Here is a 13,799-nt window from a genome sequence, read left to right on the forward strand (position 1 = left end):
TTGTTTCTTTCATGCATTTTGTAACATCTTTTCCAAATAAGCATTTTCTTTAATAGCTTCTGTAGGTATTTTGAAATGACTCCTTAAATCTATCTATTTCTACTTCTACTAAAGAGGGTTATGTTGGATTGAAAATAATAATACAATATAAAAATGGTGACTAAAAGCTGTGTATTTACTAGGAGTGCTAATTTTGGTTCCTTTTATTCTTTAAAGAAAAAACACTGAAGGTGATGTAAATGTCGTTTTTACAAGCTTTTCATATACAAAAAAATCATTAATAGGAGGAAAAAAGATTCTGTTTTTAAATATCTGTTCCCAATTTATCATAATTTATTTAAAAAAATTAAGAATAGTCTCATGATTGGATTTTTTCTTTTTTGTACTTCTTAGTGTTTTGAGTAATATAATATGCTTCCAGACCTCACTGATATGTGTAATAAATCAGTGATGATTTATAGGTTGCAGTGGACCTGGTTGATTATTAGATAGATAATCCCTAGGAGAGTCTGTCTCTACAGATAAAAACTTTGTGTATTTTATGGAAGTGTTTCTCATAGTGTTGAAATTCTCTGTGGAGGGCATGCTTTTGCCAGACATATTAATGTACTTTCTTACCATTAAAATAAATAATTATTTGATGGTTCATCATTTGGCAATAAAAAAGCTTTGTTTAGCCTCATGTAGATTAATAAACGAGCGCATTCCCAAGGGTTTAATGAGATATCTAATTACCAGAGTGAGTTGTAAATTGGTAACATTTAACTTCTTGGTAAACTATCTTATGTTACTTCCTTCTGTCTTTGCAGATAAATTATTAGTCATAACTGTAGCAACAAAAGAAAGTGATGGATTCCATCGATTTATGCAGTCAGCCCAATACTTCAATTATACTGTGAAGGTATGGTATGTATATCTTTTAATTCATGGAGATGCTAAGTCTATGCCACCTTGAACAAGCCCAGTCTTGTCTGTTCTCAGAAGTTAAGCAGGGTTGGGCCTAGTTAGTACTTGGATGTGAGATTATCCAGGAAGATCAGGTTTAAAAAAAAAAAAAAGGGATTGTAAACTGACAAGATCCTTGCAATTTGTAAGGTCAACCAAGAGTTGCCTCACCTAAAAAAAAAAAAAATGTGCTTAAGTACATTTTTTATAACAACAATAACAGCGACACAATCTACAATCCCCAGAAAGATGAAATTTGGCTACACAATTGCTGCTTATATATACTTAATTTGTTTAAAATACTCGATTGTTTTAAAGATACATTTGGCCTTATTAATACTCCCACTCAAACAATAATTTCTTGATACTTGCTAATGCTCTATATAAACATGTCTATAAAAAAGAAGAATATGCTTATATATTTTTATATTTATGTTTCTTTTGCCAGGGTCATATATAAGCACCACATAACTAAGATTCGATAGTAATTGTTTTCACTTACTATTGTAATGGGTTTGTCTGCCATAGTGTGTTTCTTTGTTTACAAAGTATTGGAAACATGACTGAAGGGGATACCTTTTCTGTCCCATTATGGAGAGTTGCTTTTCCTGTTTTTTTGGTTTGTTTTAGAGAGATTCTGGAATATTATAAAAATGTAAAAAGGTTTTAGAAGACTTGCCTCCAGGGGAATTTCTCATTAACACATGATCAGAGCAGAGGTGAGGAATTTGTTAGAACTAGGAAACTGAGCTGTGAAAGGCCTTTTTGTTCTTGTTTTTTACTTATTTAATTTTTTAAAGTAGAAATGAGTATCTGCCAGCCAGATCTTTTCCATAAATGAGAATGGTGGAGGAATCTCAGATAGGAAAACAAACAAACAAATTAATACATTTACAAAAAACAAAAACAAAAACAAAACCCTTAAAGAGGCAGCATTGTATTGTCCAGGAAAAACTGAGCTGTTCCAGTATGCAGTATAGAAAGAAGGTGGTTTTTGCTACCACTGAAATATAGAACAGGTATTAGAAAGACTAAACTTTGGTGGAAAAGAGATCTAGTGTTAACAACTGGATGTTTAATTCAGGGTAAATGAAAAATATGTTAGAAATTTGTTAGAATAGAGGAGAAATATAGTAGTATGCTTTGATAGGAGGCACAATGGAAGTAACAGAAAAATCAGTATGAAATAATGCTGAAATTCAATGAATGAGATCGTCAGGGTTCAGACTGGAGAAAGCGTGGAATGTTTTTTATGTGCAAGGCACCATGTTAGGAACTTTATATATACTATGCTGTCGATTCATTATATTAACTATGTAAAGTAGGTACTACTTTGTTTATGCATGAGGGTACAGAGCTATAAAGTGTCAAATCTTAGACCCAGTCCTGTTTGATTGGAGTCTTTGATCCTCCTGCTGTCTTCCCGTTGTGAAATTCAGTGGTTGGTTGTCAAAGTGTGCACCCCAGACCACTAGAATCAGCATCATTTGGGAAATAAAAAATGAAGATTCTCAGGCCTCACTTCAGACCTACTGAATCACAAACTCTGGGAGCAGGACTCAGCAGTCTGTATTTTAATAAGCCCTTCATGTGATTCAGATGCAAGCTCAAGTTTTACACACTGATTTAGTGGAACAAAAATAGAGACTCAAGACTCTCTTTATAGTGCACTGTACAGAGAGGCTCTCAGATGTAGTTGGGCCCTGTATTACTGCAGTATTGAAGAAGTCCAGAAGCGTTGCAGAATAGAAGTGTAATAAACTTCAGGACCAGAGGAGGCCACTTTTAAAGCAAAAATATCTACTAGATTAACATGGATATGAATCCAGATCCACATCAGTTTAGTTTTCTTGGTTAGCCTTTTTCTTCCAACCTTCAATATAGGTAATAATGAAGTGCTAACTAGAGAACTGAGGCTGGGAACCCCATGGGCTTTGCCAGCCAGGTTTATATTTGGCTCAATGTTAAGTAAAATTGGAGCTAATAATATTTTTTAAATTTATTTTATCCTTTTGTATTTATTTTAAATTTCATTCCCCTTTAATTTCATAGATCTAGCATATCATTATTTTGGGATCTTCAGACTTTTTTTCATGAAACAAAGATACTAGATGTATGTTCAGATGAGGAAAACATATACTCCCTACTCCCTCAGAGCCAACTGCGTCAGCATGCGCTTTTAATTCAGGAGACTGCTGCTGAGGTGAAGGCCAACAGAGATAAGAACAGTTCCAAGTTTAGTTCTGATTAATTGTACTTAGACAATTTCTTGCATTTATGAATTACAATTAAGCTTTTGAAGGTAATGTATAAGGTAAAGAAGATTACGTTTGTCTTGATGCCATCTGTGTTTCCCTGAACAACCCATTTTGGTTCAGTAGGAAAATTGCTTAAGGGCCTGTCAGGAGTCACTGAGCTTCAAGGGCTTTTAGTGTTCATCATACAGATTTCTTGCCAGATCAAAGAGTGTTATGGAAACTTCCTTCATTTTCTTTTTAATCTGAACAAACAGAAATCAAATATGAGAAATGCTTTCTGTGCCTCCCCTCCCCGCACGCCGCCACCCCCCACTCCAAGATTATACTCTACTTTTGAAATGGTAAAATTGGGAATGGCATTTATGGGGTAGATAACATTGAAGAATTGTGACCTGACCTAGGCATAAAGTTGTTTTCTTTCTAGTATCATGATTTAGTGAAATGTTTAAAGAGTAGTTACTGTGTAATACTATGCAAGTTGCTGATGACTTTCAGTTTTTATGATACTATCATTATTTGAATTTTGCTCAGGAATGAAATGTTGATTTCATTGATAGGTCCTTGGTCAAGGAGAAGAGTGGAGAGGTGGTGATGGAATTAATAGTATTGGAGGCGGCCAGAAAGTCAGATTAATGAAAGAAGTTATGGAACATTATGCCAGTCAAGAGGATCTGGTTGTCTTGTTTACTGAATGGTAAGAAAAATAGCCTGTGGATGTTTAAGTCTATATTAAATAATTTTTTAAAAAGTTGAAATTCGTATGTGTAGATTACATATTTAATTATTTTATTCACAAAGAGTCATTGTTTTAAAAAGTAAATTTTACTTATAATTATAAAACCATAGTCTGACATAGTTATGTAATATGATCAGATTTGTTGAGTTACCATTAACATTAGCGAGAAAACATGGCATAAACTAACATTTTTGTGAAATTCATGTTTTAATCTTGATTTAGTGATGGAGTAAGGATCATGTTGAGCTTTTATATTGAGGTGAGTAACTCAAGGGATTCTGGTCAACCTGGAGGAAATAGATCATGTAAAGTTATAAGTGAGAAATAAGAAAGCCTGTGTTTATGAAAAATGAAAAATCTTTCCAATGTGTAGATCTCTTTTTGTAAACTGCTTTCCTTCTACTTAATTTTGAGTGTCCACTGTCTTTCTTTATCTTTTTCATATTCTTCTTACATGTTTTTAGTAGTGTCAAGTTGTCATGAATCATTAGTGATTGCCACCTTCTTCATTTTCTCTGGTTTTTATTGTTATGGGTTAGTCATTGATTGCCGATTTGAAATCCCCTTGCATTTTCCTCTCTAGCTTAGAAAAGTTTTTTTTATATCTCTCCCTTAATTTAAAAATTCAAAATAACAAATTATTGCAGGTGAAAGTAAGACTAATTCTTTTTATGCAAAGGTGTAAATAACAAAGGTATAAATTTTGAAATGAAAATAGACATAATGAATTCCTGGTGCCCTTAACACTTAAAAGTATTGAAAGGGCCCATATTCTTACATCTGGAGAACGTCCCTAATATCTCCTAGGGAAAAAACATTAAGTTATGCTTATAGCTACCTATTCTTGCAACATGAGATGCGGTATAGCTGGTGTTAGCTTATGTATTGGGAATTTTTCTACAGAATCTATTATGTATTTTTTTACCCTTGGTAAAAGAATAGGAAGGTTATAATAACTGTTTGGGTTAAATATTGAGTGTGTTTTGGTGTAAAATTACTATGGATTTCAAACAACCATTTCGCTTAAATTTGCCAAGTGTGCATTTTGATTTTGACCTTGAGGCAGATCTCCTTGTAAAAGATACCATTATAAGCCAGTAATAATTTTAGATTTTCAAGTTTCCTTTTGCATTTAAGAAGAAATCCTTTCTCTCTGCCTTTACCCTCCTATCCCATTTCCTCTCCTATCACTCTCATCTAAGATTTAGCCTCAGAAGAAACTAGTTTAATAGGAGCCTTTGTTTCTAATGAGGAAAGGGACATTGTGAGATACCTGAAGACTGCTTGAGGTTACATTTATTTATTTAGATGATACTTTAATACCCAGTTTGACAAAAAAGATGACAATAAAATTTTAATGGAGGACCCAGTATGTGCCAGGTGCTTTTTAGTGTTTGGAATATATCAGTGAAGCAAAAAGAAAATTTTCAGTAACTGCCTCTGAGAACAGTTGGCTAACTGAATACATGCAGGCCCGTTTTAGCCAAGCTGGTTGTCTAAGAAGAATCATTAACATTTTCTTTATCACTACCCATCTTGTCTGTCCTGGAAAACCTAGAGATGATAAGAAAGTAACCAAGCAAAAGAGAGATGGACAATTGATGCCACTTTAGAGCTTATTTTTTTAAACAATCTTTTAAAAAAGTATGTGTACAGAGTGATCAATATAGTTAACAATTACAGAGAAATGAATTAAGCTGTTTCTAAATTATTTGAAATAGGATACCCATTCTATAACAAAATTGCTAATCTAATTAAACTTACATCTGGTTGAGGCTAGAATTCAGAATATATTAATTTTAATGAATCAAACAAACTACTATTTCTTATGTGATTTTTTTAAAGGACAATTTAACTGTAATAATTAGTTTTATGGAAGCATAGGTCACTACTATATTTAAAAAATACAAAGATTTATGTACCTAATGGGTTAGATAGCCTTCTTTTAAACATAGCTTTATGAAGGTATAATTTATATACCACGACATATACTCATTTAAATTGCAAAATTCAATTTTTAGTAAATTTACAGAGTTGTGAAATTATCATTGCTACTCAATTTTAGAACATTTTCAATACTCCAAAGTGATCCCTTGCTCTCATTTAAATAGGCTTTTGTGAATTAATTTGGAGACAATTTCATTTGTTAAAATAAATATTTGTTTAAACAATTTTAAACAAGGTAACTGAGTATCTTGGGTTTTATAATAAGGTACTTTGTATTACTTTTAGAATTACCTTGTAAAGCATGTGTTTCTTTAGTCATACCGAAGACAGTAAGACCCAATTATTATCATATAGTTATTTTTTAAAAAATTATATGTAGGCCAATATGTAAAAAGAAGTGTTTGAGTAATTGTAAGTAAATTATATACATACTAAATATCCCCACAAACTTACTCTGTGCAGGGTACAGTAAAATATAAACCAGCAGAGTCCAGATCCTAAAATAAGCATCCTTTTAGGTATCAGATAAGTGTCTAAAATCACTTTGGTTAATTGTTTTTTTCTTCTTTTAGACTTAAGAAAATTCTTTAGCAGAAGAGTGTTAGAAATAAAGTTGGTACAATTATTTGAGTATGAATTTTTACTGAGCAGACATTTATACTTTTTGGCAGCAGTAAATATTGTGCCATTAATCAGAATACTGATATGCTCCATTTTGAAAGACTCCCAATATATGAAATATTTGAAAGACATATTCAGTGGTATTTATTAGCCTCACCAAAAGGAGTATTTCTTATATGAAAATATCTATCTACCCAAGGTTTTTGGTATGTGGACATGGTTTCTTTAAGTATTCGTTTAAAGATGATCAACTGTGTAACTTTGAAGTAAGGTAAAGGAATTGACTTTGTAATTTATAGGCTATTGCTGTAATAACTAATGATAGCAGTAAGGGCGACAGCTTAAAAAACTAGGATGGTAGTCAATGTTTTAATACAAAAGTTGATGTAGAATTAAAATGAGTATAAAATAAAGCCATTATTGTAGTAGTTTTCTAGGTGGCTCTGGTCTGGGAGATTGATCCAGGGTAAATAAACGCTGGCTGAAAATTGAGGGATAATCTTAGTCACACAAATCTTTGCTGTTGGTATATTATGCCTTATCATTTTGACTGTATATTGCTAGCTTCTATTCAGATATCAAATTGAATTGTAATTGTATGTTTCAGACAGTGAAGCTGGGAATGTACCTAATTTACATACATATCGTCAGGGTAAATAGCAAGGAATCAATAAATATTAGGTAACAGTAAATTGCATTAAAAGAGGGAGAAACAGATCTTTCAAGAGAGAGAAATAAGGTGGTTGCTTTGAAACTATTTTTAAAGATTGTTTTTATTTCTTAATTCAGAGAAACAAAATGACTTACAAAGACAGGAAAACATCTAAATTTTCTAAATCTCAAAGATTGAAATTATTAAAAGATTGAATTTAGATTAGAAATTATGAGAAGTGATGCTGTGGGTTCTGATCTTTCATATGTCAGCCAATGTTTGTTTCTTTTGGCTGCTAATTAAATATTTTGCTGAAAAGTGAGATCACTGAACAGATTTTTCACTTTGCATTCAGGATATGTGTCTTGAGTACAAACTCTGTTCCAGGCATCAAACTTATTACTACAGAAAAAAGAGATAAACAAAGGTCCCATCCTGAAAGAATTCTCAAGTTATACTAATTCTACAAACAAAACTGAAAAAAACTAATTTGGAAGAAAAATACATGTCTTCAAAAAATTCAAATGCTAGCATAATCACAGAATCATTTACTTTTAGAAAATTGTGTAAGATTGCTTTATTAGATCATTTTGCTAATTGTGAAAATATTTTTATTATTTTGTTATTGTCACAGGTATGATTTATATGTATTAATCCTACAGGTGACCAAATTCTATCTTATTTTATTCTAGGAAATATTTCATGCCTCTCATAATTTAGGTTACATATCCACTATGCCTGCATTTTATATCGTCTTACATAGTTTATACAGAAGACTGTAAAATTTTTCTGAAAGCAAAGCTTTTCAAGTATGATTGCTATAATTTTAACTAACTATGGCAGATTTTTTTGATGGACTCCTCCATCCTAGCAGTAATGTCAACTTAAGTGAATAGACAAAAAGAACCTTGTTATTGGCAACGAACAACATTTCATTATGTTAGGATAATGAAAGCCAAAACACGTCAAAGTTCTGTTTCTATACTGCTTTTTCCTTTTTTTGAAGGAAAGATTGAGTCATTCGCTGTCACTTAAATATATTGCACTGCCTTCTGGCTTATCTAGAATAGTGAAATATGTTTAGAAATTATGTAGGAAATGAGTGACTTATTTTTTCAAATTGTTCACATGTTCTTATTGATATTTACTGAATATATTAGTGGGTATGTTGGAATGAGGAAGAAGCAGATTGTATGCAAAAGAAGCATTGAGTGTTTATGTATATCTGGATTGGTATATGGTACTCATATGACATTTGTCTATTTTGTGTGTGTGTGTGTGTATATATATATATATATTTTTTTTTTTTCTTTTCTCCCAAGACCAGATTGTTTACTCCTTGAGTTTGTTTGAATAAACATGAATTAAACATGTTTTAACTGCAAAATATGGTACTAGCTGCTGGCTGGGACATAAACCTTGCCCTCTGGATACATTTTTCTATTCATAAGTTTTATATGTTGTATCTGACATGTTCTAGCTACATAATAATAAATTCTAGGCATTAAAAATATAGGTTTCTTTATTTCTTCATTGACAGTGAATACTTGAGCAGTAAATATGTCAGATTTGAAAGTACTAATGTTGCAGAGATTAAATTTAACTATTGTTTTAAAACTAAAGGGAGGTTTTCATTACTTAACCATCTATTAACCATTTACTTAAAAATTAAAGGAATCAACGCAGAAACAGCAAGTGGTGATGACTCATGGTCCCATAGATAGCAAGTAACTTGAGCAGTATGATGTTTTCCTACCATTCTCTTCTTAGCTACCCTCTCTATAGCTGTTACTCTAGCACTAGGCCACTCTCAGAAGTCAGTCTGGAGAAAACGACCCTCCAACCAGGCCCTGTCCTCGTTTACTCATACCTCTCCCCAGCCCCAGTAAGAATTCTTTAGTCAGGAAATAAAATTGTATTCCATTTGGAGGAAAATCTCCAAGTAATATTTCATGTTAAAAATAGTACCTACTTTATACAAGCTAATTTTTCCCTCCCAAAATTCCTACAATAAATTTAATCATTTCCACTATGATTTCATTATGATTTAGTCTACAAGTTCAACTGAGCGGACATTTTCAACTGATTTTTTTTGAGCGGGGGAGAGGTTATGGGGTGGTTTTATCATTGTTTATGGTATTAATTATCTATAGAAATATAGATACATATTTAAGATGAAGACGTGATTGAAGACAGAATTATTAGGTATGTTGCTACTTACATGCTTCAGTATTATCAGACTTTAAACTTTCTGACACTAGCCACTAATATTAGCTTAAATTTATGTCAGTGATGAAGAAAGTATTGTATTGGGGAGGAACAAATAAAGAGGATTAGGGAACACTTACGTTGCTTATTTTTTGGATACCAAGTAACATTTGCTTCTTGTGGAGACTTGGGATCATTCATTAATTCATTTATTCATTCATTCATTCAACAAGTATTTATTGACAATCTTAAGAATACAAGGCTTAGGGGAGTACACAGATGAGTAAAAACACGATCTGGCATATGAAAGAAAAACATACAGTCTGATATAAGAGGCACTTCCAGCGTGAAAAGCAGAAAATAAGACATTCCATGAAAAGGGAGAGGAAAAGAGCTGTGAGAATTAAGAGGAAGGAAATGATCTTTTCCATTTATGCTACCTGAGAGCAAGTCTGGCTGGGAAAGGCATGTGGAGCAGCCTCCTTACTCCTCTACTCAGATGCATAGCAGTGCATCTGAACTATTGACTTGAGGGAGACCTGGTGTTGAACTCAAGAGCATTAGTTTGCTCTTATTGTTTGTTACTTGGGATGTTAAGACATTTAAATTATTATCTCTGGAAACCTTTGGCCTTTGAAGTACTCTGATGTTAAAAAAAAAAAGGAAAAGGAAAAAGATTCAAAAGGGTCTCTGGTTGTAGCAGGAATAGAGAACTTATTGTAGAGTGCAAATGTATTAGGTATGTTTCATATTTTGTTAAGTTATTGTGATTCTTTAAATAGACTATGGGAATAAAGTTTCCAGAAAAATCAGTGAAACTATAGACACTAAAGCATGGTGTCAATTTTTATATAATTTTTTTCAAATTATTTGAGCTTTATAAAGATGCACTTTATCTGTATACTTTATTTTAGGCTTTCAGGCTAAATAGTGATTAAAATATAAATTTAAAATATAAATATTGATAACACTAAGTAGTTGGACACGTTTTTTCAAGATAATGAAATCTTCATAAATTGTAATGGATTGGTACAAATTAAAGTGAAACATTAGGCAGTTACAATGGCCACTTCTGTCAATGATTGTGTCTATATTATTATTAGATAATAAGTTAGTACCTTTTAAGCATTTCAACACTGTTTTAGAATTTTGATTTTGGGGAATCAGTGATTATTGAAAAAATATTAAGACTAGTACTAAAAAAACCTTTTTTATTTGGACCTCATTTGCCAATGTAATGCAAACACTAATAATTTAATATGATCCATATAATTGCTTGGCGTAGTTTGTAAATAATTGGTATTAATCTTGTGTTAGATTCTAAATTCTGACTTTTACTAGAGGCTGTTTCTTGGTTTCTGTGTATTAATTCTGAGAAGAATATTTTAAAACTTTTTTTCCCCCTCACTAAACAGCTTTGATGTCATATTTGCTGGTGGTCCAGAAGAAGTTCTAAAAAAGTTCCAAAAGTCAAACCATAAAGTGGTCTTTGCAGCTGATGGAATTCTGTGGCCAGATAAAAGACTAGCAGACAAGTATCCCATTGTGCACATTGGGAAACGCTACCTGAATTCGGGAGGTGGGTAAGATACTAGCAGAAAAGTGTAATGTAGATCACAGTAAATTATAAATATTGATGAAACAACCTTTTTTTTTTTTTTGGTATATGTAACTATCAACATGAAGTTTTATATAACCATTATTTTTTTTACTACGGAAAAATTATATCAGTTTAAAATTCACAATGCATTTTATAGTTGAAAATGCATTTTCTCATAGATGATATATCATGATGTTAGCAACAATGTGTTATTATTTCCCAATTATAAGTGAGAAAACTAATGTTCCCCAAGTTTAAGCGACTTTTCCTAAATACATTCTGTTGTTAAAGGGAAAACAACATGGATCTAGATCTTCTGATTATAGTGTCATTGAGAATTTTCTGGCTATAGGACAATGCATTTAGTAAATTCTCTTAGAAAAAACTGCAAGCTACAATCATGTAGCTTTAAAAAATAGGCATTACTTAATTTTATATGTATTTTAAATATATTGGAGTAGATGAGTGATTTGTCTTGAAATCAGTACTCAAAAAGATTCAACATTGAGTATATGGGTATACTTAAAATGCTGCATTAGCTATGCTACCCTGGATTAAAGGAACACATTTTCAAATTTTCCCCCTCCAAAAAGTAAAATTTGACTTTGGACATTATGACTCCAAAATGTTTTTCTTAGACCAAGATTAATGTAAACGTAAGGCCAGAAGATACCAAATAGGGTTGGGGACACGTTAGAGAAACAAGTTGGCTCTTCGTGAACTTGGAAATTGCAAGCCATACCAGCAGAACAGATATTTGGGGATCATTTACATGTATATATATAACTGATATAATTTAGGCTGGGTCAAATAAATGCTGTTTGAGATAATAGCATGTCTGAATTCTAGGCTTTGCTCAGCCACCTATGACAGTGAAACCTTTAGCAAGTAATTTTCTTTCTCTGAGATTGCCTCAATTCAAGCTCTGTTCACCTGTACTTTTTTTAGTAATCCATTCTTATAGTTGTACCTCGGAACTTTGTCAACCTGTATAAATATTACACTTCTAAAACCTTAAATTCCAGTTTTGTACTGCCTTTTCAGCTCATTTTTTTTCCCTCATCATCTCAATACAACTACATTTTAAGGTTTTGGAGATCTCTTGACCATTTTATTTTCTCCTAATCCATCCACCATTTTTGGATTTTAATTTTGTACTCAAGTCAGAACCTAGAGTTTATTACACTAATTACTCTGTCCTCATTATCTTAGCAGTCTTTCCCTCTTAGATTTCCAGTTCATGCACTGACAAAGCCTCTGCCTGAGAAGATTTCCCACTCTTGACTTCTCTCTAAATGCTTGAATTGTAGATTGGTGCTGCTTCTATTTCCAAACTTCCAAACTATCAGGCCCGCAGTATGGTTATTTTTTACCTTATCCTAAGTCCTAGATAGTTTAAAAACCATTTAGCTATGAAGCTCTAGGATGTTTTATGTTTATTAATTTTTCCAAACATGTATAACATGCATAGTGAAATATCATATATATGTATTAATCTACATAGTGATACAGCTACTCAGGAATTTAATTACAGATAGATGCATAGTACTGTGCAAACAGCAAAAAACTACCAAGTGAGTACCTTTGTGAGCAAGTTTAATTAAGGAAAATATGTTTTTAAATGGGAAAGAGATCATACAGGGACATTAAAACATAATCCTTATGCTTTTGTAGTCAAAATAAAGAGATAGTAGAAAATATAAATACATTTAATAAAAGTTTATGTCATCTCATGAATGACATATTGAGAGTTGTTTAAGGGACAAGAGTTTTGTTTCTGGATATATCATTTAAAAATGAAAGACCTGTTTCCTTAGGAAATTTTCAGAATATTAGAAATTTTATTAGTTTGAAATTTTACGATAATTTAATAGAAAAATATCAATCATAAAATATATATCACATACTATGAAAATAGATGTATAGTTAACCCTTGAACAGCACAGGGTTAAGGACATCAACCCCTGTGTGTCAAAATTTCATGTATAAATTTTGGCTCTCCTCCAAAACTTCAGTAGTCCCTTGGTATCCCAGGGAGATTGGTTCCAGGACCCCTGCAGGTAGCAAAAATGTGTGGATGCTCAAGTCCCTTATATAAAATGGCATAAAAAATACATACAGTTGGCCCTTTGCATCCATGGATTCCCAACCTTAGATCGAAAAATACTGTTTTTAATCTGCAGCTGGTTGAATCCATAGATAAGGAAACCCGGGAATATGGAGGGCTACCTGTATATTTATTAAAGAAAATTCACATCTGAGTGGACCCAAGTAGTTCAAACCCAAGTTGTTCAAAGGTCAACTGTAATTCCTTGTCATTTTCCCAGTATGTTTGTGATTTATAAAAAAATGGAAATATAAATTTTGAAAAACAAATATAAACATTGAAAATGTCATGGTCTGCTTGCATGTATTTTTTATCATAGAAGATTGGTTATAGGATTAAAAATTGCATTATTTTTCAGTGTCTTAAGTAGTTTGGCAAAAATAACAACTAGGAACAACCAGTGATCGATTTAGCCATGTTTTTATTTTGTCTTGTTTTCTGTAGTTAACAGTAATATTCTTGGACCTATTTCTTTTAGTTCTTTTATTCTTAGGAGGAAATTTTAATTTTGAGGATAAAAAATTTGGCTTCCTTTTAATTCACATGAGGAAAACTGGTCGGTCCCTTTTAAAAACTATTGCATATCAATGAAACATAGCAGCTTGGCTGCATTTCTGACACTCAGAGGAAGACTCAAACAAGTGAAAAATGTCTCTGTTGTCTGTGTGTTTTACAGACAACTGTTACTGGCAAATTTAATGCTTATGCTCTAAGCCAAGGGAACA

The 13,799-nt window shown here is 32.1% G+C and overlaps 1 protein-coding gene across 1 annotated transcript in view; it reads left to right on the top strand.

The window, feature by feature from the left end:
- Positions 1 to 13,799, top strand: part of PLOD2 (procollagen-lysine,2-oxoglutarate 5-dioxygenase 2) — a 91,005-nt gene that overhangs the window by 43,305 nt on the left and 33,901 nt on the right. Inside the window, exons 3-4 of the mRNA XM_023533152.1 lie at positions 3,761 to 3,897; positions 10,783 to 10,946. Coding sequence (XP_023388920.1) covers positions 3,761 to 3,897; positions 10,783 to 10,946 — 301 coding nt within the window. The remainder of the gene's footprint in view (positions 1 to 3,760; positions 3,898 to 10,782; positions 10,947 to 13,799) is intronic.

This window comes from Pteropus vampyrus, unplaced genomic scaffold (assembly GCF_000151845.1).
Source record: "Pteropus vampyrus isolate Shadow unplaced genomic scaffold, Pvam_2.0 Scaffold97, whole genome shotgun sequence".
NCBI classification, from domain to species: domain Eukaryota; kingdom Metazoa; phylum Chordata; class Mammalia; order Chiroptera; family Pteropodidae; genus Pteropus; species Pteropus vampyrus.